The 24,591-nt window shown below is 40.5% G+C and overlaps 2 protein-coding genes across 3 annotated transcripts; both read right to left on the bottom strand.

The window, feature by feature from the left end:
* Positions 1–200: 200 nt before the first annotated feature.
* Positions 201–16,424, bottom strand: wbp1lb (WW domain binding protein 1-like b). The gene is made up of 4 exons (XM_073472942.1): positions 16,052–16,424; positions 7,570–7,672; positions 5,404–5,565; positions 201–3,824 (listed from the first exon to the last, which is right to left on the bottom strand). Exons 1-4 carry the CDS (start codon positions 16,130–16,132, stop codon positions 2,998–3,000), a joined length of 1,173 nt encoding a protein of 390 aa, XP_073329043.1. The 5' UTR covers positions 16,133–16,424; the 3' UTR covers positions 201–2,997.
* A 376-nt stretch (positions 16,425–16,800) lies between these two features.
* On the bottom strand, positions 16,801–24,587 carry poll (polymerase (DNA directed), lambda). 2 transcript variants are annotated; one of them, XM_073472923.1, is made up of 9 exons: positions 24,340–24,387; positions 22,765–22,908; positions 21,524–21,821; positions 21,238–21,355; positions 20,816–21,154; positions 20,464–20,637; positions 18,910–19,038; positions 18,159–18,327; positions 16,801–18,062 (listed from the first exon to the last, which is right to left on the bottom strand). In XM_073472923.1, exons 2-9 carry the CDS (start codon positions 22,877–22,879, stop codon positions 17,701–17,703), a joined length of 1,704 nt encoding a protein of 567 aa, XP_073329024.1. In that variant the 5' UTR covers positions 22,880–22,908; positions 24,340–24,387; the 3' UTR covers positions 16,801–17,700. The 2 variants fall into 2 exon arrangements, with proteins under 2 accessions (XP_073329024.1, XP_073329031.1); XM_073472930.1 differs by lacking the exon at positions 24,340–24,387 and adding an exon at positions 24,570–24,587 and having other exon boundaries at positions 17,615–18,062.
* Between the last annotated feature and the right edge of the window lie 4 nt (positions 24,588–24,591).

Here is a 24,591-nt window from a genome sequence, read left to right as displayed (position 1 = left end):
CAGTAGTGTGTGTAGAGTTGACTTCCGGCTCAACAGCGCCCCCTGTCCTTCAGTGGCCGAAACCTCAGCTGAACCCTTGGAAGAGTATGTTGTTTGTTTTATTATTTGTTAATCTATGTATGTAATTATTTATTTATTCAAAGTCTTGAGATATGCAAGTCCAGTTTTCCACGCAAAAAAAAAAAAAACTCCACTCAGTGTTGAATTTCAAAGGGCATGTTTATTGAACATACATCCATCTTGGTTGTTGTAATAAATGGCTTATGATCAGAACATTCAAAGGATATGTGCAAATCCACCTCACACACACTGGTGATAAAAGAAAACGTGTCTTTGGCGAGAGGCCCCTGATAACGTTAACAAGTCATCTACTGTATTGTTAGTCAAACGTACCCTTCCAACAACTTCAGGTTAAGTCTCAAAAGAAGTTATATCTTTTCTTCACAGAAAAAAATAAAAATACCCATAATGAGAGAAACAAAAATCTGTCCAAAACAATAAAGCTAATGATTGAATAAAAATTATGAAAGCAACTATTTGGTTCACGAACATGTTACAGAATATTATACACAATCTGCAAATATAAAGTGGTTCTGAAGTTTTATACAGTTCCAATAATCTTTTTAAGGATTCAGGGGATATGAAAAATAGCTAATTTTGGTACTACGTGTACCACAATAACACGTTTTCTAGCTCACAAAAAGCATTAACACATAAAGCACTTTAGAGTGCCTTCAGGCGTTGACAGGTTAAGTACAGTCATTGTACTGATAAGACAGAAAGTTCGTGTCACAATTTAAACTTGTGCTAGACATTTGGGAGACATCTTGTTTTACTGGGCGCATATAAACCTGTAAGACCAATGGCTGAAATATTTGTGCTTTGCAGACATTGCGACGTGTGCATTCTCCAAGAAAAGTCTGAAAAAAATACAACTTGCATGACACGATGGCATGTAGCATCAGTTCCAGTTAATTTCAGATAGTGGGCAACAATTTCTTTTCTTTTTACAAAAATCTGTAAAGGTTTTCACACAGCATGGTCATTTTACCATCAGTCGCATTTTTAATGGCACATTCATCGTCAATCAACAGCTACTGAAAGATTTGGATTAAAAGGTTCAATTTAAAACATTCAGGCTCTTTAAAGGCAGTTCAGACTGATGAATCTTACAGAGAAGACACATTAATGGAACTGATAACTTTTATTAATTGAATGTTTCCAGTTTGTTTTCTATCCATAGTGCAGCATTTTAAATATTGCTTGTTAACTTGTACTTGTAAAACACGTGCATCTTTATAATATTCAGATATAAAAAACCAAACAAACTATTAACTATCAACCTATTATTATATTACCTTATTCATCATTCATCATTCTTTGTTTATGTTTGTTTTGGTTTTCTTTCTTTCTATCTAAATGGCAGCAATGTTCAATGACATTTTTTTTTAATTGTTGTGTTAAATACTTCTATTACAAATAATCTGTGTACATACTAACATCATTTGCTCCACAACTATGGCTATTATGGGATTAATTACCTTCATATAAAGTTGGGTAAGGGATAAATATCCCTTAAATGATGGAAGAACGATGCACATACACTAAAAGAAGCATTTCCTCTCAGATTGAACAGCACATGACGATGATAAATGATGTAGATAGGCAGGTGTAAAAGTCAGTTAACAAGCCATATTTTGAAAAGCTGTTAAACATGTTCAATTGATGAATACCACAATAAAAGCACGGTAAAATTGTGCTGATATGAAAATCCAATACAAAGAGAGTGAATGTTCATGTTTTTCTACTGTACAGCTGGTGAAGGTGGTGATCTACTGAAGCGACTGACACAAACATTTGAGGTCTGACGTTGCCCGACTCAGTTGTAATCTCTTAAAGAAGCTTAATAATCTTTTCTTGGTTTTTTGGTACCTGCTTTCCTCATGGTCTCCCAGCTTCACTGAAGCTTATCATTGTTCATCACGATTCCGCATTTTTTGGGTAGGCACATACTATAAACATTCATTAAAAATAATTCTAAGAAAAAATGATTGTGTACGAAGTGAATCTGTTACATTCCCTACTAACAACTCACAGAGGTCGATTTCTTACAGATGTTGCAAGAGATTAATCATGTACTTCAATTTAAGACTGACTAATGAACGTAGGCATTTTCTGTTTTGATTTTTTTAGCTAAAAGCTTCATTTATAAAGATAAATATAATTTTTTTGCAGAAAAGGAACTGCTCACACAAAGATTTGTTAATGCACTTATACTCCTCTATCACTAGTGAGGCAGATAGAGAGCAACAAAAACAGACACAAGGCAGAGCGGTTCGCTGAAAAAGCACTTTAGAAGCATAAGTCTAACGGGACGTCCCACGCAGTCTTGTTCTAGTGTCCCTGTACAGTATCAGTTTGCATAAGCACACACTGTGATAATCGCACTCTTCCAAAATGTTCCTGCTGTGTTTTTTTTTTTTTCTACTACATGGTTTCCTGCCTGCAAAGAAGAGCTCTGCAGAATTGTTGCAAGCACCTGATGAGGAGAGCTGCATTCATCCTGGGCAGTGATTGTCCTGTCCTGACGTCACAGCTTCAGCTATCAAGTCTTTGACTGTGTATCAGTAGCTTCTGTTGCATGAGAAGGACAACTGAAGGACTGTGTGTGTGTGAGTGTGTGTGCAGTGTGAGAAATCTCAATTACCACAGGCTGTTAAAAGGGCTTGTACTGCCCAAATATAACCCAAAATACACAGGTTAAGGCCACTGTTCCAGTGTGGGGAGGAGCAGGCTTCTCAACCTTTGGATCTTAAACATTTTTTGTTGAGATTCCACTTCCTGCTCCCACACCTGTTTTATCTAAGATGCACACATTCGTAAAAATACTCACCTAGAAAGTATTTAGACATAAAACACCTGCTCAGATACAAAAGTCTCCATGCTCTGTGCCAAATGCTCTCTCCTTCCCTCTCTGACCTGAAACAAAGGTGTGTTTCAGCCCTGCGGCTCAGTGCTGGTGCTGTGGTGCGGACCCTCCTGCTCGTTGATGGTGTGGAGGAGGAGGCACACTGGAGGGTGGAGCGAGGCGCTGCTGTTTTGGTGAGCCGGCTGAGGGGGTCCCGACGGCCCACGTGCGACCCGCCTCTCCGTCCCGCCCAGCGCCTGCTCCTCCTCCACACTGAAGGAGGCTCGATGACCGCAGCTGTCGCAGAAGTCGCCCGCCTCCTCATCAGCCTCGTCCTCCTCCTCATCTCCCCCGCGCCCCAACAGGCTCTCGAGCTCCCTCAACTCCTTGCCTGTCCCTCCAGCTCCACTAAAACCGCTGCTCCCACGCGTGCCGCACACACACACCTCAATCCCAGAGTCCCCTGTGAATCGCCTCCTCCGTCCATTGGGGAGTCGGTCTTTGTCCTCAGCGCAACCCTCTGACAGGTCCTTCAGCAGGGGGTCCTTGCAGGACTCGTCCCCACTCCCACTTCTTTTCTCCTGGCTGGTAAGTCCCTCCCTGTTGAGCTCATCTGACAGCAGTATCACGCCTGGATCTTGTGCTGTCTGCATAGGCTTGTTGTCAGGCTTTGGCCTAAAGTCTAAGTTGGGAGGTTGCGGTTCCTCTGTGCTGGATCTACAGCACAGACTGTCAGAGACCGGAGGCACCGGAGTGGGCTGGATGGTCGGACAGTGTCCCTCCTGCTGCTCAGGAGCCAGTGGACTCGAGGCCACTGAGGTTGGGCCTGTGTGTAAGGCACTATAGGGAGGGGGAGGAGTCGGTGGCCGGTTGACCACCTCTTCATAATCAGGCAGGAGGTAGTTTGGCAGAAACCCTGATGAGATAAAAATCAGCTTTGAGGGGAAAAATAGCACAATTTTGCTGACTACAAGAAAACAAACGGTACAAAACATTTACAGTATTAGTGTCATTTTTCCTGTGTGACCTCTAAAGATGTCAGTGTGACCTTACTGAACTTTCCAGTCCACTGTTCAAGCATTCCCAAAGCAACAAGGGGAGAAATGTCACAAAACAAGCTAATTTCTGGGTCAATTCTGTGCCGAGGGCTGTTGCAGCACTGGGATAGTGTTGCAACACTGGCAAGGTACCAAGAGAGCAATGCTGGCCGTTTACTGAAAACTGGGGCATGCAAACAGGGAAGGTTCTGAAGCTGTGAGAAACCAGGGATACTTCTCAATGCAAATATTACAGTTGAGCCAGGCAGCACTGCTTTGCTTGTCACTAGTCTGAGATGCCTTAGATTGATGTAAACAGACAAGTACAACGAAGTACAACTGACCTGACACAAATATATGTCATACACTACAGCTGGTAGGCCTGGTAATGGGATCATAGATATGTATACAAACAGATTTAAGGACCTAACAATTAATACAATGTCAACAAATTACCTAGGCGGCTTCATTGATTATCTGTTTTTACTAATAGGGGATAATTAATAGGCATAATTTATTTGCACTGTTAATACTTAGTATTCATCAACATGGATTAAACCATCTGACCAGGAGGCCTTTTTTACTCACTACAGCTGATATGAAAATGAGGAGCAAACCAACATGAAAAAATATCATCTCAACAAATATTACACTAGGCTTGGTTTATAGTTTATCATCAATCAAGAATTTTTTGTTTGTTTTTGTCAACATTTATTTTCTATGTATAAAATGAACTTGCTTCTGTCATTACAATGCTAACAGTAGTTGGTGTGACTGGATGTTCACTGAGTAGTACTTCATCTATTTTTTGGAAACTATTTATTTTGTACCACTTGGTGGCAGCACCTCCAAGCTGTAAAAACAACGATAATGTTATTGCTTAATATAGCTATTGTAGTAAACTTGTTAGCAAACAGTTGTCTCGCTACACACTCAGCTGACACAGAACAACATTAGCATTCATCTGGGGATGCCTCCACCTGTCTAATATTGACTCTACTTTTAGCTCTGTTTTGGTCTCCACCAACTCATGAGAAAAATACCTGACTCTTTAGGTGCTTGATGCTGCGCTTTGTTTATGAGCTAGTCGATAACTTGTCTGTCTGTTGTTTGGTGCTGGGCAGGTAGCGCACGGTGGGTTCATCAGAACTTTTTGCTTGCTGTGAGACTGAACCAAAACATAAAGCTGTAGGCTAGAAAACCAAAACAGTGGGCTGAAAGACGTTAGCAGAGCAGAACTGCAGAGTCAGGTGATTTAACTCTGAGGTGTGTCACTGCAAACAACCTGTGTCACACCATATAGAATATGAAAGTCTTGGTTTGTGCAGCTTTAAGTACTCAGTACTCATCAGTTCTACGTTTTAGATAGAATTCAAAATCATTTTTTGAAATGCAAACACCACAAAAAAGTTAATACTTCAATCATCGTGTTGTGTGTGTTCGAGTGGGAGCTCTCACTGAAGTAGAAGGGCACAGAGGGGTAGTTGTGTGCTTCGCGGTAAGCGATGAGGTTGATCTCGTGCTGCCGTTGCTGCTGCTGCAGCCGGTGTTTGGTGCGGCGGTGGTGACACACGCAGCAGCAGCTCAATATGAAGATGATCGCCCAAACCAACCAAAACCCTACAGTGAGAGAAAGATCAACACGGTCATGTAGTGTTGCCAGTGGAACTCTGACAAAATGGAAAAAAGTGTTAATGTGATTGTTTGCTTGATATTTTAAAATAAAGTCAACAGGTGATAAATGGATCTAAAGGGGAAAGAATGTTTTACTGTACAAGTTTCTGGCTATATTACATAAAATGCCTGCTGCTAACACAAACACTGGAGATGACATACTGCCAACATCTGGTTCTGACATAGTGAAACATTCATATGCAAGGATACTGTTTGCAAGCATGTGTTGTATTATGAATTTCATGGCACAGTATCAATTCAATCGCCACTGAGAGGTCCAAAACTGTTCATATCACTTAGACAAATCACCGACAGATTTATAGTCTCTCCAAGTTCTTTCTCTCTGGAGCACCCCATTATTTGACACTACGGCTGTATCACACGCTGAACTTTCTCACTTTGGGAGACATATTTATACAAATGTCAAAATATTCTGCTTCAACCTAGCAGAAAAATAAATAGCAAAGAATAAGGGAAGACTTAAGTAAACACAGTGACGAAAACAACTAAACACAGTGTGATTGCTTAACAACAATTTTTCAATACGGAACGAAGACCTTAATATCTACTAAAGGAATTACTTGTGAAACTGTCCTATCTAGAATCCAGTCTGAACAGCAGCACTGAACAAAAACTGAGTGAGGCTTCAGAAGCGTCCCAGTTTGTGTTTACTGTGGGTTTGAAATGAGTGGGACGCCAAAAAAATGTGGGAACTTTTCTTCAAGGACTACAGGGAATAAGAATGTAAACTGTTCAATATGCCACTCAGTACAATGCATTCCTGCTGCTGCGGACATCAAGATTAATTTCAGTTAGGTTAATATTTTCTTGCATGTTACACCATGCCATCAAATGCCTTCAAATATATTCATGACTCCACATGGATTACGATGTTAAATATGTCTTCTTCTGTTCCAGCCACTTTATCATTGTGGTTGATTATTACAGTTAACATTTATTGGCCACATGGCTGCCATTCTACCACTGCATGAATTCAACAAAGGGTGAGTTATATTCAAACCAGAAAACAGGAGTGCCATGTTCTTTAGCTCATTAATAAATTACATTATGTATGTATACCTACCCAAATGTACATACTGTCACAATTCATTCAAGTACAGTTTTTACATCCTATTGTCAAGCACTACCACAACCTTTCCTACAAATTATCCAACAATTTATTTTTAGAAATCCTAAGAGCCAAACAATAAACAGAAAGCAGTGGAAAAAATGAGCCCAGTCCAATTATGTTGGTCAAAGTTAGTACTAGAGAAAGACCGATAAATCTGCCCATACTAGCTCACTGCAGATATATTGGCCGATAAGTAACAAGAAAGTGCAGCACAGAAATGCTTAACTAGGTTTGAAGAAACTTAGAAATGTGTCACCATTACACAGTTTGTATATCAAAGAGCACTGACAATGTCCTGCTCATGTACCTTGGTAATGTTTGTGCATGTTCAGTGTTTCTGCATTCCACTTCCTCTGCACACCAGTGCTCTTTCCCCATCTGACTGAATTCTCAGCCTACATTCAAAAACTGTCAATAATAAACTACACTCACTAGTTGTAAGTAATATGCACTCAGAAAGATTTCATGTACTGGAACCAGAAATAAACCCATAATCAGAAAAGAAGCCCTTCCACACAGCACAGCCTGGTGATGAGGCTAATAATGAGATTAATAAGCTTCAGAGCTTTTCAGATTGTTCATCACCTCATCGTCTGTAGCAACCGAATAAATGAGGTAGCTAAATACGCTACTGTACATTATCCGACGCTACTGACAATGTGACAATATCCCATTAAAGGTGTGACAAGAGTCATTTATTTTTGAAAAAGTCAGAGAAAATAGAATAAAACTGGAGCATAATATTGTGGATACAGGGGAAGACGGAGTGGAGAGGGGTGAAGAAAAAAAGGAAAATGAAGTAAAAGCAGGATACTTACACCAGAGCTCATAGTAGTAGCTGCAGCACTGAGACTCCCCGCAGCAGTGTCCGGACTCACAGATGTAGCTCTGGTTGTTGACGCCTTCACAGTGCAGTAGGCTCTGCAAGAGATGAGCAGGGACACTTTAAGAAGAATGTATTATCAACATCTCAGCTTTCCAAAAAATAAAACACCATCTCGAGGGATCTGGTTACGGTGTGCAGCGCCGACAAAAGAATAACCAGGCCCCCCCACCGTGTTTAATGTTTTATTTTTTGATAACACAGGATGAAATTACATTTGTCCAGTGCTTTACACCGAACTGAAATACTTGTTTTTGCACTACAAGTACAGCTAAATAACAAGTTACTGTACAGTATATTCGGATCGCCTGTGTGAGGTGGTTTTAGGTTAAATCATGTTACTTTCAGCCACTAAATATGCAGTCTAGCCGAGTGTTCTCAGAGCTTGGTAGAGAGAAAAAAAATGTAAAAACTAAGGCCATAAGACTTTTGTACTTTTGGAGAGCTGCTCACATAATGATGCACCACAAACACTCTGACAAAGTGCATCCATCTGCCCACTAGAATTAAAACATTGCAGTTTGTCTTAATTTTTGTATTATTTGTCTGTTCCTGTCCAGATACATTTTGATCCTCTCCTTTTCCCCTTTCCTCCTTTTTCCTCTCCTTAGATCTACAGGAAATGTTTCATTTTAGCTTTATTTTTAGTTTCATTTCATGGTCCACTGTAGCAAGATAAAAACATGCAGCTACTAAAACCCTCGTCGCTCCTTACAGCCCACACAACCATAGTGGTCTGTACTGTCATCGTTGGAGCACCATGTTCTCACTAGGAGCTAAAGCTGCTACTACATCACATTCAAGCACTTTTCAAGGACTTTCCAGGCCAAATTCCCTAAAAATTCAAGGACCGGACATGGCATAGTTCAAGACACAGTTCAAGGTTAATTAGAAAACTGAGAATTTCATAATGAGAACGAGCAGGCTTTAAGGTTCGCCAACGTTAGCTTTCTCGCTTGCCATAACTGAATCATTTGACTTCAAGAACTCATGCACACAAAGTATTTTAATTCAAGCATTTTGGTTACTTGTCTGTTTTAAAGAAGACTTTCAATGCCTTGATTTTTTTCCCTTTAAAACTGTCAAGGATTTCAATGGTGTCCCTTCTTGTTCTTGCATTTTGTCTGACTGTGGTAGAAAAAGCCTGGGTGTTCTGTTCAAGGTACCCGGTGAGCCCATGACAGTGTGACAGTGTCATGTAGCATAAAATTCAGCCATTGTAAATAGCATTATTTACATCTGTGCTTTCCCTACAGTGACATGTCAAAATGTTGTCTGTTTGTGATTTAAATTGTTCTGGAGTTAGTTCATCATGTCCGTCTATCTTCAGTTTGCTGAAACATGCAGTGTCCCAGTTCCATATATCAACGCATATTTCAGAAAAGGTTTTAAGTCGCCCAAGATGTTCATGTACACACTGGAAAAAAGGGAAAATACAGTACGAAGAGTTAGCATGAATACTTCATTTCCTCCTCAAGTGTGCTGTGAATGTACACAATTACGGTTGATTGACATGGTTATAAAAGTCCTATTTTATGATTATTTTGACAGATATTATGATTGCGATTTGATTCATGATTAGTGTGACTGATCATTTTTGCATCACAATTTTCATTTCTACTGAGAAAACTTTTAGAATCATGATGATGTGACATTTGTGCAGCCCTGTACACTGCTGTACCAGATGGCAATGTATGTTTAATGGGAGTCATATTTGATGTCTCATAGCACAGGTATTGTATTATTTCCTGTTGTAAAAAATGTTGACATTTATGGTATAAAAAGCTAGAGTTGATTTCTTGCATACTAATTACAAACAAACAGTATACTTTAATCATTATAGTGCACAGTACATGCTTTGTACAGTTAGTACATAGTACAGAATTGGGGTGCAGCTATTTTGATCTTCGCCTTAGAATAATAATATCACTGCATACATCCAGTAGCCAACATTTATACTTAGCTATGAATCTGGAGTAAACAAGTCCTAGCCACTTGTGCTGGTAAGCTGCTGGAATTACATCAGTGTTCAAGGCCCATATCAAGTGCCAATTTTTGAATGGCAGCCAGCGCAAAACCAGTCACTATTCTGCACAAGATCTAAAACACTATTTTAGATTCAGATTTCTGTTCAATCGGGGTCTGACACAACAGTCCACTTTCATCCAAAATCAATAAGGCATCTGTCTCCACTCCAACAGCCTGTTACATGTTTCAACTGTCAATAAACTAACAGCACTGCCTGATCAAAAGTTTACCTGACTAAGCATGTCCATCACACCAGAGAAAAAGTTAAGCTGTGAAAGGTCACAGGAGATGATAACCGTATCAGACAGATCTGCATAGTCCCTAAAGACTAGAAGAGGGAGCTCTGTAATTGCGATCCTCTCATGAGAAAGGTCTATGGATTTTTCCAGGAATGATCCCTCAGATGTTTTCTTCTAGATTGGCTTAATGATTAGCTCGCCAAAGGATAGTTTTGCTCTCGAAAGATTACCGGTGCAGGTCCCAGATTGCGAAGCATGGTGATCCAGGGTCCAAAAATCCCAGACAAGTCCCTCCACCTCATGGGTCATTATCCCACAGAAGAAAAAAACTCAAATAGCTCTCAGACATACTCTCACTCTCTCTCCCCCTCTCTCTCCCCCTCTCTCTCCTCCTCGCTGTCCACACACACACACACACACACACACAAACACACACACACACACACACACACACACACACACACACACACACACACACACACACACACACACACAACTTCAATCCAGGCCCAAACAGTGGACAAGGATTGCTCTACGGAAATTTCCAAGCAGCAGCGGAGAGCGAGTTCCTAGCTGGGCCGCTGCATGATAATAAGGCGTACAGGGTGGTGAGAGGTGCATGTGTGTGTGTGTGTGCGTGCATGTAAAGTGTGAGGCAGGGAGAGAACGGCAGGAAAAGCTCAGAGAAAGCCAGACACAGAGCGGTAACACAGGAATGATTCGTCACTCCGGATCAGCACAAACCAAACTGCTGACATTAACTGTGACCTCAAATCTGAGAGATGACTCACTTCTCAGCAGCTGTTTCTACCTTATCAACATGACATTTTTTTTAAAAGCCCATCAAAACATGGAGGGGTTTAATTCTCTGTGTAATAAACACATGATGTTCTGTTCCACCGCTTTGTCTCTGATAACTTCAGCTGTTTTCACTGACTCACCAACTCCTCAAGTACAGCCATATGCTGCGCGCTCGGCAGGCTGAGCACTTTTTGCAACTCGATACCGATAAGCATCTAGTTTGTTTGGGTCTTCAGCCTGTGCTGCATAAAGATAGCAGAGTACTGAAGGGGGTCAGGATTTCACAAACAGGCCTTCGGAAAGAAAAAAAGGGCTCCATCTAATCTTTGACACGCACGGGACTCAACAAAGTAAAACTAACTTGTGTGGCAGAAAATAATGAGCTGATGAGGTCAATCAAATGGCTTAGCCTGACTAAATCAAGGTCCGTTCCTGAGTTAACTAGTTACTTTTTACTGATCCTGTGAGACAGACGATGACCGAGCGAAGAATCTGGACGAACTAGATTCCTCTGTCCCCCGTCCAAACAGGCGGCAATGAAACAATCCACCTCTCTTATGCTATACCACCAGATTAAAGGCGGATTTGGTTACCGTCCCAGAAATTATTGCGGCGTTAGAAAATAATCAACCTCAATAATGAGAAGCTGTTGAAATGAGCAGACAATGGGAACAGTTCAAAAAAATCCCCTGGCGACTATCGAATGCAGCTCCCGGAGATAAGTGGCTACAGTTCTTAGTTAATTCTTGACCGCACAGTCAGAGTTGATCCACTTAGCACGGGCCTGTAGAACTTGGCAGGTTAGCTGATGCACGTAAAGACCTCGCTGACCCCTTATTTATTATTCTGTCCCGCAACAAAGAAAGGTGCTCTTTCATAGTCATCAAGGTTGCGCAGAACTAAACACTGCAGACGCATTTCTAGCGACCGTTAATACAGGACGTTCCCCTGGAGAACGTCTCTTCCACATTTCAACAACTCAAGAACTTTTACATACAAAAGGTTACACTTATCATAACCATCATTAATAAATGGTAAAGTAATACTTAATTAAAATGTGGTTAATAAACATTATTAGGATGTCTATTATAAAGTTGCCACTACTATTTATAAACCTTTACAATTTCTTAATAAATGGCTTGTAAAGAGTTTCACTGTCTTAACAGTTAAATAACTCCAGTTTAATTAACTGTAAATTTTCCATGTAATAATGATGGTTATTATAAAGTGTTACCACAGGATGTAGACACACTCTAGCTTTTACAATCTAAATGGTGCAATATGTAAGAATTGGCCACCTGTCAAATTTAAACTCTACAAACAAGCAGGGGACAGCATATCACCAAAGTAACTGCTAACTGCTGTTAACTTTAGCTGTTATTAGCTAGTTAGCTCAGTTAGCCATGCAGCTGGTGGTCTAGACTGTAGCTCGGAGCAGTGGGGGAGTGTCGGTGTTTACACCGTTAGCACAAAAGCTTTGGACTGTGACGATATCTCTGCAATAATGCATAGACATAACATCAAAAATGTTAGTTCTTTAGATGTGTTGAAAATTTGGGTTATTCTTGAATGTATTTAACTAAAACTTTTCACAACGCACCTTTAATGACAATCATGTTTGACAGAGAACTGTTGGTGCTTCGAGAGAGTAAAAGCAGAACATTCATGGTGGACTATCAATACTTATATTTCACACATATTGAAATACTTTTTTGTCTGTTATGTATATCAATGAGTATTTTGATGCATCTAAGATGCTGATGAAGGTTCTCGGTCATCCAGGTCATGGTAAATCTAGGTGCGGTATCGTAGGCAACTGGACTTGTTTCAGTTTCTTGATCTAAGATGCTAATCTAAGCAAACATGTCAAACATTTTTTGGTTCCAGCTTCTTAAATATAAGGATTTGCTAATTTTCTTCGGCATTTGTGACAGTAAATGAGGAGTCTTTGGGTTTTGGACTGTTGGTTGGACAAAAGAAGCTAATTTAAAATGTCACTTTGGGCTCTGGGAAAGATGTGGTGAGTGTTTTTCACACTTTTATAGACTAAACGATCAATTGTGCTATTAATTGGTAATAGATATCGAAATGTCCTATAATTAAAGGAGACTTTATCCTTTTTTTCAAGACAGGTGATTTTGCACAGTAGGCACATATGTACAAACATGACATTTTAAAATTGCTGGAAACCACCACTGAAACCACCACAAGAAATGATGGTCCTAATTTTCCTCAGAAATAACAACAGCTTTTAAGCATTTATGGTCTGTGTGTGTGTGTGTGTGTGTGTGTGTGTGCGTGCGTGTGTGTGTGGTCGAGGGTGTCTATGATCCCTGGCTTGTCGGTTAGCTTGATCTTACCTCATGATGTCATGTGACTGTAGTAGTTAACTCAGCTTTACAAGCTCTCAGTCAAAACATCATGCATTTCCCCTCATAGTCTTTGGTTTCCTACCGTTACTATAACTGGCCGTGTGAAGAAACAAAGAATCTGCAAAGTTGTTGCCCCTGAACACACCACAGTGACTAAATATTAGACTGGATCATGGAGTGGAAAATATATGCTGTGCCAATGAGAACAGAGCTACTGAGAAATGTTGGTCATAATGCCTGACAGTAACATGGGATCACTGGTTACGATAATGCTGTGACTCGGATAGAATATAGATGACTCTGTGCTGTATGGAGTGTTTGAAGGATGAACGCAGCAGTTAAAGATCACGGCCATGTGATGCAACATTTGTGTCCCAGAAGCATCACCTTTACATAAATGACATTTTACTATTCCCACATATAATCTTACTTCTTAAAAGGTTAAATATATGAGATTGTGAAAATGAATAAAACAGCAAACAAATATTTGCCATGTAAAGATAAAGTGGAGTAATGACATCACACTGTGTTGTGTGTTGTTTGTTGTGATCTGAGCTTCTCTCCTCTTTGTTTTGGCAGCCGGTCCAATCGCGTGTGCATGCGAGTGTATGACATCCATTTTCAACAAAGCGGCCTGGTAAGAAACCCCCCCCCCCCCAACTTTATTGTGTGATATCTAGCAGCAGTGAATGTGTATATGTTCACCTTTCACCAAGTTCTTCTTGAAATAATGTTAAATAACTGCCAGTATGTGTTGTTTTATAACACATGCATGCACTGATAACAAACGGACACTGCACGTGTAACCACATGTGATAACAATAGTAATGGGATGTTTTTAGCCCAGAAAAAAAGCAGAAACCCAAATTAGACCATTAGTCCATACTTATCTTGTATGAAAGGACTGTTCAAGTCCTGGAATGGGTACTAACATAAGTTTTTCCTACTTTCTCACAAGGATTTAGATGACAAATTGCTAATATGTACAGTACTGGCAAGAAAAAGGTCCATAGCACATCAGTCATTGATTTGCATATGTAGCCTACTTCTTCCAAATCAAAGAAGAACAACAGTAATGGGGGAGCCAATGATGGGCAAAATGATACTATTATGATTTCTTTCTTGGATGATAGTTTCTATTCAGTCTAGCTCATGAAGAAGTAGCTCTGAAACATGTGAGTCTGTAGTCATGCTAATGTCAAGTCAAAAATGTGTGATATAACATTACAACAACAAAAAACCTACATTATACTTATTTAGTGGTTTGTAAGTTTAAAGTTTTATCTCTGTCATACTAATAAAGTCACTCACTGCTTTGCTTTTTATGATTTTCAATACATGGTTCAAGAATCATTAGCACATCAAAAAAGCATTATACCTACAAGTACTGTATATCTCAGTTTTGGCACATTTCAATGCACTATTATTGCTATGGTGGCCCTAAGGGTCAAAACACAGCAACATTTTCACAAAACACAAAAACAAAACAACCTTTCAACAACAACATTTCAGAAATGTCAATGTGTTTTGACCCTTAGGGCCACCGTGGATGCTCCTTAAAGTTTTAACTCAACAAACATATGACCAAGAGTAATGGCTGACTAAATATACCCTCTACTACATGACATTCAAATAATGATAAGGAACTGTACTGGATGCTGACTAATTACATCAACTCACCCACCATTAAACATGCTTAAGTGTAGTCATAACAAACACAACAATATGTAATATGGCAGCCACTGCATGTCTCCAAAACATGTAGGATCAGAGAGGAACACTGCTCAGAATGAGTATTTAATGATATACCTCTTTGCAAGTGCAATTCCTTTGGGAGAAAAGACAGTTACTTAAAGCAGATTTCTTATTTTTAGCTCCTCAAAGGCGACAATGTGAATTCACCCCAACTGAAACTAAAACGTGACAAGTGGACTCTTGGCTGTATTGTGGACTAAGTTCAGCCCTATCATTTCAGAGTTAAGATTTGTATTCTGATCCCCTACAAATCACCGTGACTGCCATTACAGTCACCCCATAATCTGCGGAGGTGTACATCAAAAGTAAAAAGAGAAAGTTAGGAAGCTGTGCACTAAATAAGAAGACACCCCAACACTTAGCAATACAGTAGTCATTTTCTTGACATATTAAAGGATAAGTTCACCCACAAATACAAATTCTGTCACTATGTGTTCACCCCCATGCCGACGGAAAGTCAGATGAAGTTTCATAGTCCGCAAAACTTATGTTCATATTTTGTTCCGGCTGCAGAAATGTTTTGCGGACTACAAAGCTTCACCCAACTTTCAATCTGCATATGGGTGAGTAGACAATGACTTCATTTTTAATTTTTGGGTGAACTTGTCCTTTAATTTCTATTATTTCTATCATGGATCAAGACCTGATGACTGGGTCTACAGGTAGGAGAATATTATAACTATGTCACTGTCAACACACTGACAATAACATCTAACACTATGTTGACAGAGAATAACTGTAGGTTCATGAGCAAAGAAGTTTTGTCTTTGTTGCTGGTAAACAATACCACAAAACTCATGTAGCAATAAGCGCGTGTCAGCTGTTATGTCTACCTGTGAGGCTGCATTCATACCTGAAGAACTGCTTTTGTTATGCGACTCAATTCCAACCCAAATGTCAAATCCTCTCCCATAAACACAACAGAGCAAGGCCCTGACTCATGAGTGCCCCTTTCCTTCAACGATGCTAGGTAAGTTAGCTATCGCAGCTAGCATCCGAACTTAGCAAGCATGCTAACATCTTTCTTGACAGCACAGTGGGAGTTAAAACCAGACAATATCTCACGACAACAGATAAAGTGTGCCGTAGTCACGACCGTGCTCGTTGTTTTAATAAGTCAATGTGTGTTTAGCTGAGCAGTTTGCTCTCTTAGCCGGGTAGCTCGCTAGCTAACAGCCCTGTGTGTGAGAGAGAGCCTTGTTTTTGACTGCTTCAACCTTACCTCTGCGGACTCGGTGGGGGTGACAGAGCCAACAGCGTGCAAAAACAATCCCATTTTAAGAGCCGAGCATACGCCTCTCATTCCTCCAAATAGTGGCTACAGCTACGGCAAAAACATACGCGTGTGAACACTGTCGTTCACAAACTGTGTCCGAATATCCTCAACTATTTCTCGGCCCCTGTCGCGCTGAGAGGCCGCTGCATGCGCCGCCTCCTCTGCGTACTGGACATTTCAACTAGGCACGGTGCTGGCGCAACTGGCTGCCGTCGGTGCCACTGGCTGATACAGCTGTTACACAAGCCGCTCCTCCAGCACAGGCACGCTGCCTCGGGCTGCTGGGTGTGGCGTGGTCACCTCGACCCGATCCATGTGCGCAACGTGATGGGCGTTCAGTAGAGTGGAACGCAACTGGTTTTGCGGACTGAACTGCGATTGGACAGCCAGGGACAGCTGGGGAGAGGCTGGCCAATCACTGATCGGTGCGTCTCCGATGCATGGCCTTGTTATCTTCCTGGGTTCCTCTTCTGTGGTTTATGGGAGCACATGTTCACTGGACAGTCCTCTTCCTCAAGATCCTATTTCAAAAAGCAAAACAAGTAATGGGAGAGTGGTTCTCCATAGTACCAAAGGCCAGTCAAGCTTACACCCGGTGTGTACAGGCCTGCTCATCCTGCAGCTGTAAGGGCCTTCTCATTTTAGGCCGAAGCTTGTTCTGAAAAATGAAGGAAGACACAGGAAAAGAGCCGCTATCACCCTTTACTGGTTTTATTATCATTAGTCATCTTTCATAAAATATATTGTCAAGCATTTCCCATAGTAACACGTCTTTAAAGGGCTAGTTCACTCAGCTCGCAAAATCCCATATTTTTGCACTTACCCTGGTGGTACCTAGACCTGCGGATAGTTTGGGATTTATCTGTTGACGTTTTGAGATATTTGCCATTAAAACCTTTGATGCCAGCCCTGCATAATGGAAGCTTATGGAGTATGTGCATGAGGATGTACTAGCGAGCACATGAGCGACATTATACACATTCCTGCTGCCAGTTTCACCCTTTCACACATGTATCACTTGAAAGGATTCAAGGCAGGGAAGAGAACTACTAGCTAGTAAAGATGTGTGTTAACAATGTATGATTTCAAATATTTTTTTAAAAATTGGCTTTGCAAATATCTTATGTAGAAGGAGATGCATTTAACACATTTGACTGGCCTTCCTCACAATGTGCCATGGTGACTAAAAGTGAATGTAAACATAACATACATTTTGTTTACAAGAGAACTCCACAGGGAACCTTGTATCTATTAACAATGCTGTCTCTAAAAATAATATTGTTTAAAGGCTGTGGAGCTACAACAAAATTCAATTCAGTGTATTGTTTTGGCAGCAGAGGTTTCAGAGGTGGACGCCAAAACATCTCGGCACATATATCACTTAACATACAGCTAAGGTTAAAAATAAGATTTGAGTGAACGCAACCCTATAAATTGTACATTAAAAATGAGCATTCAAGTCAAACAGGGGCTCTTGCATGATCTGTGGAGCAGTAAAACATCCTTAAAATCTGTTGTTTGAGCATAATTGCAATTCATCATTCATCATCAGCATTTTCTATAAAACCAGAAAATGCATCGTGTTGGGCCGTTCATCACCAGTCCCTTTCATGAGGCTTCCTGTATGGTATGCCTAAAACACGGAAAACATCCTTCTCTGTCGGTGTGGGAAGTGGAGTGCCGCCATACACCTTCAAGCTACCCTGCCGCACCACTTTTTCATTCAGCGAATGCTCCGACAAGCTCATGTTTCTTGTCTTTGCCAGGGCTCTCAGTGAGCGGTTGAAGTGTGCCGACCCGGTGAAATACATGAGCGCACAGGCGAACTCGTTGTAGGGCACCACTATGATGTCCAGCCTGCGATGGCGCTGGCCGGGTCCTGGCAAACGGCACACACCCATGTATTTCTTCTGCTCTCCATTCTCCTCGTGGCTCACAAGGTCGTCTGTCAAAAACCCTGAGAAATAAACAGTTTTTTAAAAGTTTCTCTCAAGAAAAACAAAACGTGCAACATGAGAAAATCCTCAACACCCCCAAAAAAGATGGAGCTTACCACTGTCATGGAGGCTCTGTAACACTTTGCTGAAAGTGCCCTTGTGGGACTTGCCATCAGGATGAGAGATAAGTACATCAACATCTCCACATGTGGCCTTTCCCCGGCGGTAAGAGCCACATGCCATCGCCACCAGGTGTGGGTCTAGGGCCTGGACAGCATCCTTCACCTGCACAAAATAGAAGCTATCATCTATCCTAAAGTGATGCTTTGTAAAAAATCTGGCAAACAAGTAAGCTTTTACCTGATTCCAGCCAAATACTGGGAGGTAAGCTCACTAAAGCATCACATATTATTCTGACAAGCCTGAGGGAGTACACGTGCTTTACTCATCTATCTCATGTGCACTTTCTACCTGGCAGCTTTGGAGGAAAAAAGAAAATCTAAGTAATACAATATGAAAACAACTAGCGTTGTGCTCAACGCTCTGGAGTGAACAGGTATCTGGCTAACTTAAGATGCAGCAACTTTCAAGAGTAAGTTTTCCCCTTTGGGATGCTCCACTTTGTGAGCACACAGTCTGGTTTTCACATTATCAGGCAGTAAAGGAACGCTGACTCAAACTTTTTCCTGCTTTAAGCCTTCAGATTCCAAATTTCTGTCGGTTAGAGAAGCAAACTTTTTCAAAGATATCTCACCTCTATGTAAACTTGTCTAAACCTACAGAAGTGGTGAAGGGTGCAAACATATTTCAGTCGTCGCAGAATGATACATGTAGATAATACATACAGGACAAATGAAGGTGCGTTACCACTGTCTCTATGGCAGCTGCTTCTTCTCGAGGCATTCGGTCTAGAAAGTCATCGTAGTGCTTCAGTCCTATTTTCTGAGTATTGGTGAGGTGGGCTTTTGTGCGGATGTCCTCCAATGTGCGAAATCCCTACAAGATGAATAACATTTTTAGAAACATGTTCAAAGGATAGAGAATAAAAGTTTCCTTCTTGCCTTAGTTATTAACTTAAAGCGGAAACAGACAACTTTATTCCTCCTAGCATTTCCAGCTGCTATTATTGTTAGCGCTGCTGTGGCAAAGACTAGAGATCGCTTTGCATTTTCCCCAAAGTAGCAATAGTTTATTAATTCATTTTATCTATAATAGAGATGTGAAAGCAGATAAAAATGGTCCCTGACAGCCTTCATTTTCCCTGGAGAATTCATGCCAGGTGGCAAACAAAATACCATAGTTAAAGTGAGGTTATGGGAAACCAATCTAAACACAGATGTTGTCATTATTGTGCAATCAACATTTACTTTCTAATGATACGTTGGAGCAGAAAACTTGTTTATTGCCATTTTGAATGGGATTAAATGTCATTTCCAACCCCCTACTTACTCTTCCTTAAGGATTGTGATGAGGGTCGCACACTTTAAAAAAGCCTCCGATGAAAGAGCTCCTAATTAATTAGGATCCATTGCCTGACAGACACTATGTATTTCTTAATGTATAATGTAAACAAACATTCTAGATAATGATCTGTTCAATTTGTTTTTTTAATAGTTCAGTATCAGGACTGCGTGGGAAAATAAACTTGTCAGTGCTCTATGGTGGACAAATCATATAATGGTGACAGTGTTTCTTAGTGACCTCAAACATACAGACAAATTAAAGGAAAACAATATCAAACAATGGCTCTGTTATTCTGTGGGGGATCTTTTGCTGTCATGGTTTGGGTCGACTCAATACAAAGTTGTTCTGAGTGATAACTTTCATCCTATGATTAAACATTTCTATCCTGATGGGAGTGATCTCATCCGACATGACTATGAACTGTGTGTTTGGCTGCAATTTCATATATATATATGATAAGATAATATCGGCACTCAATTGGCCTAGCTCTCTTAGCAGTCAGACTATTTAGTTTCAATCTGAACTTTATTATGGACTTATCTCTTTCACTACAAGTGGATATCTTGTCACTGTGTTGAAAATTGTACTTTGATGTGAATACCCTTGACCAAAAAGAGAGACTGCAAAGCTGAAGTCCTTCAACTGCAAACTGTCACATTGAGTTAGTCACAGACTACGGACCAGCTTCATTCCTCAGGCCTTGAGACTCCTCAATTCATCCTCCACATGCCACTAAAATAGTTTGTTTTGTTTTTGTTGTTCCTGTGATGTAGCATAAAAGGACCAAATTCAGTTTCGTTTTGCAACCCTGGTGTTGTTAAATGATAGATAAATGAACCTTGAACAGTAAATTCAAGAACCAGAACACCTCTAATATTTTGACGCAGTGTGTGTGTGTGTGTGTGTCTGTGTGTGTGTGTGTCTGTGTGTGTGTGTGTGTGTGTGTGTGTACTTTACCTGTTGGTACCACAGCTGCGCAGTCTTAGTTCCTGCACCCCAGATGTTAGTAAAAAGCTCCAGTACTGGCACAGCCTCCCCAATGTGATCTAGCTTCCGCAAGTGACCGCTCTCCATGATCTCATCAATTTTGTCGGCCATGCGTTTCCCAATTCCTGGGATCTGACAGGCCTCCTAAAACAAATTAAAGGAAAGGTTATCATAAAATAGCAATATACGCAAAATAATCCCTGTATTGTAAACTAAAAATTATTTGTCATTGAACAAAAAGTACTTCTTACAGTGTATCCAACAACTACATGTTACTGACCTTACCAACAAAATAATGTAGAAAACATCTGCGTTCATTTACCTGATACGATGTAATAGGCTTGTGGTAACTCTTCAGTGCGTTGACAGCCTTGGAGTAGCCCAGCGCCCTCCACTTGTCCCCCTGGTGTGTGTAGGCCTTGGCCAGCACTTCTAGTTTGTCTGTGATGTGCTTGTTGAAGTTATTAGTTTTGGACTGAGAGGACTGGGCACAGACCCACTTCCCTGAGACCACCTTCTGAGCAGCAGAGTCCGGACTGGGGTCGAGGCTGGGGCCAGGAGACTCCTCTTTGGGGTGCTGGCCGGTGATGAGAGCTTCCAGGTCATTCTGAGAGACCCCGTCTTCCTCTCCTTGTACTTCTTCTTTGGTGTCTGGCACGGTCTGAGAGTGAAGGGTAATGTAAAACTGTAATAACAAGCCAACAGACACATTCTTGTTGTTTTTGTGTGTTCTTGGACACCTACCGCGTCTATGGCCTCCTTTTGCTTGGTTTGATCAGACACTGGCTCTAAAATAGTTTCTGCAGCAGGCTTGACATCTGGCAACTCTTCTTTAATAGTTTCATGCACTGTTTCAGATTCCCTGAGTGGAGAGAACATTTTTGTAAACACTCAAATTTTAAGTGAAGAGCAGATGCATTTCCACTATGGCTTGTGCAAGTATTTGTATATATGTTAAAGTGGAAACATGAAATACAAATACAGATAACAACAGCTTTATTAACATATCTAACAGTATTAGCTCATTAACCTCTGGGGTAAAAGCAGGCTGTAGCTGGCAACATCCAACAGCTGTTTCTCGCTGATGCACAGGCTCAGCCAAGTGCATTTCACCAGTTGGACTCCAGAGGGCATACAAGCCACTTTGAGTAAGCGCAGAGCCCTGTCCATGTCCATGTTGTCATCTACAACAACATGAGTGACACTGGGACAGAGTGAACTCTCTGTCTTTCCTCCATTCTGCTGAATTTGTCTTTGAAATATCTGGGATCTGGCGTTTCCTATTCCAGCAGGCAGGATGTACACTGTGGTGCCACTGAAAGTGTTTCCTAGGACAGAAGAGAGAAATGCATTACCATTATACATTTTCCAGACTCTATTTCGGTGTTGTCAGTTATTTCATTTTCTCTTAATTTATCTCTCTTGTACGGAAGCCCTAAAGGGCCATGCATTCACACATTTTATTTCCTCCGTTTTCCCGTGATAACAAGTTAATTTCATTTGTTTTCTCGAGATCTCGAGTTATTATCTCGAAATAACAACTGCCATTTTCCTGAGATAACGGGATAATTTTCTCGAGATCTCGAGATAACAAAACTTTGTTTTCCCGAGATAACGATATAATTAATTCGAGATCTTGAGAAAGCAAAACGATAGTGTAGTATATTAAATCATTGCAGGAAACATCATTCAGTGTAGCAATGTCAGAGGAGCAGGAGCATATCGATCACCACGTCACATATCTTTTAAATCAAGGCCTGACACAGGCTAAAATAGCATTATGCCTTGCAATTACAGATAATATAGACATTAGTGTGCGTAATCTAAAAGACGGTTAACAAGGCTTCAGCTATATCGGCGGCGCAATCTAAGTGAGCCTGATGTCATCGTTAACTACATAGCTGAGCAGTTACGAAGTCCCGGGGGTCTCTATAATCTCAGGCCTATCATATCACAGTCATTATCTCGAGATCTCGAATTAATTATATCGTTATCTCGGGAAAACAAAGTGTCGTTATCTCGAGAAAATTATCCCGTTATCTCGGGAAAACGGCAGTTGTTATTTCGAGATAATAACTCGAGATCTCGAGAAAACAAATGAAATTAACTCGTTATCACGGGAAAACGGAGGAAATAAAATGTATGAATGCATGGCCCTTTAGGGCTTCCGTACTCTTGACCAGCATTGTGTATTATTTTCTTGCTCTATCTTCATATTTTTTTCAGTTACTATCTCTCACACAGAGGCATGCACACAAAAACAGTACCAACCTGTGATGTCACATTCATCAGGTTTCTTCTTTACTGGGGGTGCATCCTTTCCAGGTAACACTTTGACACGTTTAACTTTGGGAAAGGCTTTCAGAATCCCGTGACGAGGCTCCATCTGGTTTCTTGAAGGGGGACGCCGTTGGCCTGTGACATGAAGCAGAATTATGAAGTTAAAGGGTAAAACACGACCACAGATCTGGAACACAAGCTACTAATTATACACCACCAATATACCAATACTAACAGAGTTGGGTGAGTATGTGGTGGGTTTACACTAGAAAATAGACTGAATTATGTTTTAAACTCTTGAAAAAAATATCTAGGGGGCTGCCATTTGTTTGGTTTTAATATTTTGAAGTCTGCCATTGTTTTTTTGAAAGTTACAATTTGACTGGGTGATAATACACTGTAAAAATACTCCATTGAAGGCCCTGCAAAGGTTTGTAAGTATTATCATCTTTAGTATCAAAAGTTAAGACACACATTGTGCGGACAGGGTGCCCCCTGCTACTGCCATATTTACCGGCCGTGACAGCATCAGCTCGTAACCTTTTCACCTTGTGAGTCTGTGTGTGTGACACCTTTTGTAGCTGGAGATATCACAGAAGTGATTTTGACTATGTTGCCAGGTGTTCATATGCCTGACTTGTCTGTCTGCGGACAGATTTTGACTGATAGAGTCAAAACCATGGAAGATACAGACGTGAAACTTTACAGGTATGTAGCTGAGATCAAAATGACGGCCAAAAGATGGATGCGGTCTGACCCATAAGTACTAAGTACTTATGTTATAAGTAGTAATGACTCATGAGTCATGGGTCTGAATCTGGTGTGACCACATCTCAAGATGGTCTCTAGTTATGAACATTATAATACTGGTTTATTATTACTAATGTATTCATGTGTAAGTTGCATTTAACTGTTGTATTTGGTCGAGGTGGAGCTAATTTTAACTACTCTAACTACTGGATGTTTCATTAGATTTGATAGCATTATCATTAAGGCTGAAAGTAGAGTATTAATATATAAAGTAACTAGTAACTGTAGCTGTCACGTAACTGCCATAAAGATTCAATCCTTCCCTTTGAAGCCTAGTGGTACTGTCAGTATAAAGTAGCACTGAATCGATAGTGAGTACTGAGGTAAAGTAACAGGTACTTTACTTTGCACTGCAATTTGATTGAGGTCTGTTATTTCGAATAACTTACATTTAGTACAAAACAGCCAAACACATTTCTCGTACAGTTGCTCTGCATTGTCAACATTAGTGTTTACTTCATAGTATGAGTAAATATATTGTTTGGACACAAATAGTAAAAAGTGGGAGCAGTCTCGGCTTGTACCCGCAGCAGTTCTGCTGCCTCGTAAAACAGAGAAATCAACCTTTGATTTCACAATATTGTGTTAGCTAACTACCTTTAGCTTATGCTAACGTTAGAAACGCCGAGCCGTCGGTCTTTCAATTATCATTTTCACTCAACATTAAAAGTACACTTAGATTCATTACGAAATATCCAAACACAATCGGACACTGAAAGCAGAAAACTCTCTAAACTGTAGTGTTGTGGCTCTTACCCCTGCTCAGATGGAACCATTCGTACTGAAACCAGAAGAACGGACAGCATTCCATTCAAATGTTTCACTTCCGGGTCAATTATTTAGCTTAGGGTTGTTTTTTTTTTATTATTATTATATCTAAATCATACCCTAATATATACATACAGTGTGGTGTTTTATAGAGCTTTTACGATGAAAAATTTGAATTACTTCAATTAATATTTGTTCTATTTAGTTTGTGTACTCACCTCGGTTGCTGTGGATACCGTT

This window comes from Pagrus major, chromosome 1, assembly GCF_040436345.1.
Source record: "Pagrus major chromosome 1, Pma_NU_1.0".
Classification (NCBI taxonomy): Eukaryota; Metazoa; Chordata; class Actinopteri; order Spariformes; family Sparidae; genus Pagrus; species Pagrus major.
Note: the sequence above shows the minus strand (reverse complement) of the source record. Positions and strands in the feature narration are given on the sequence as shown.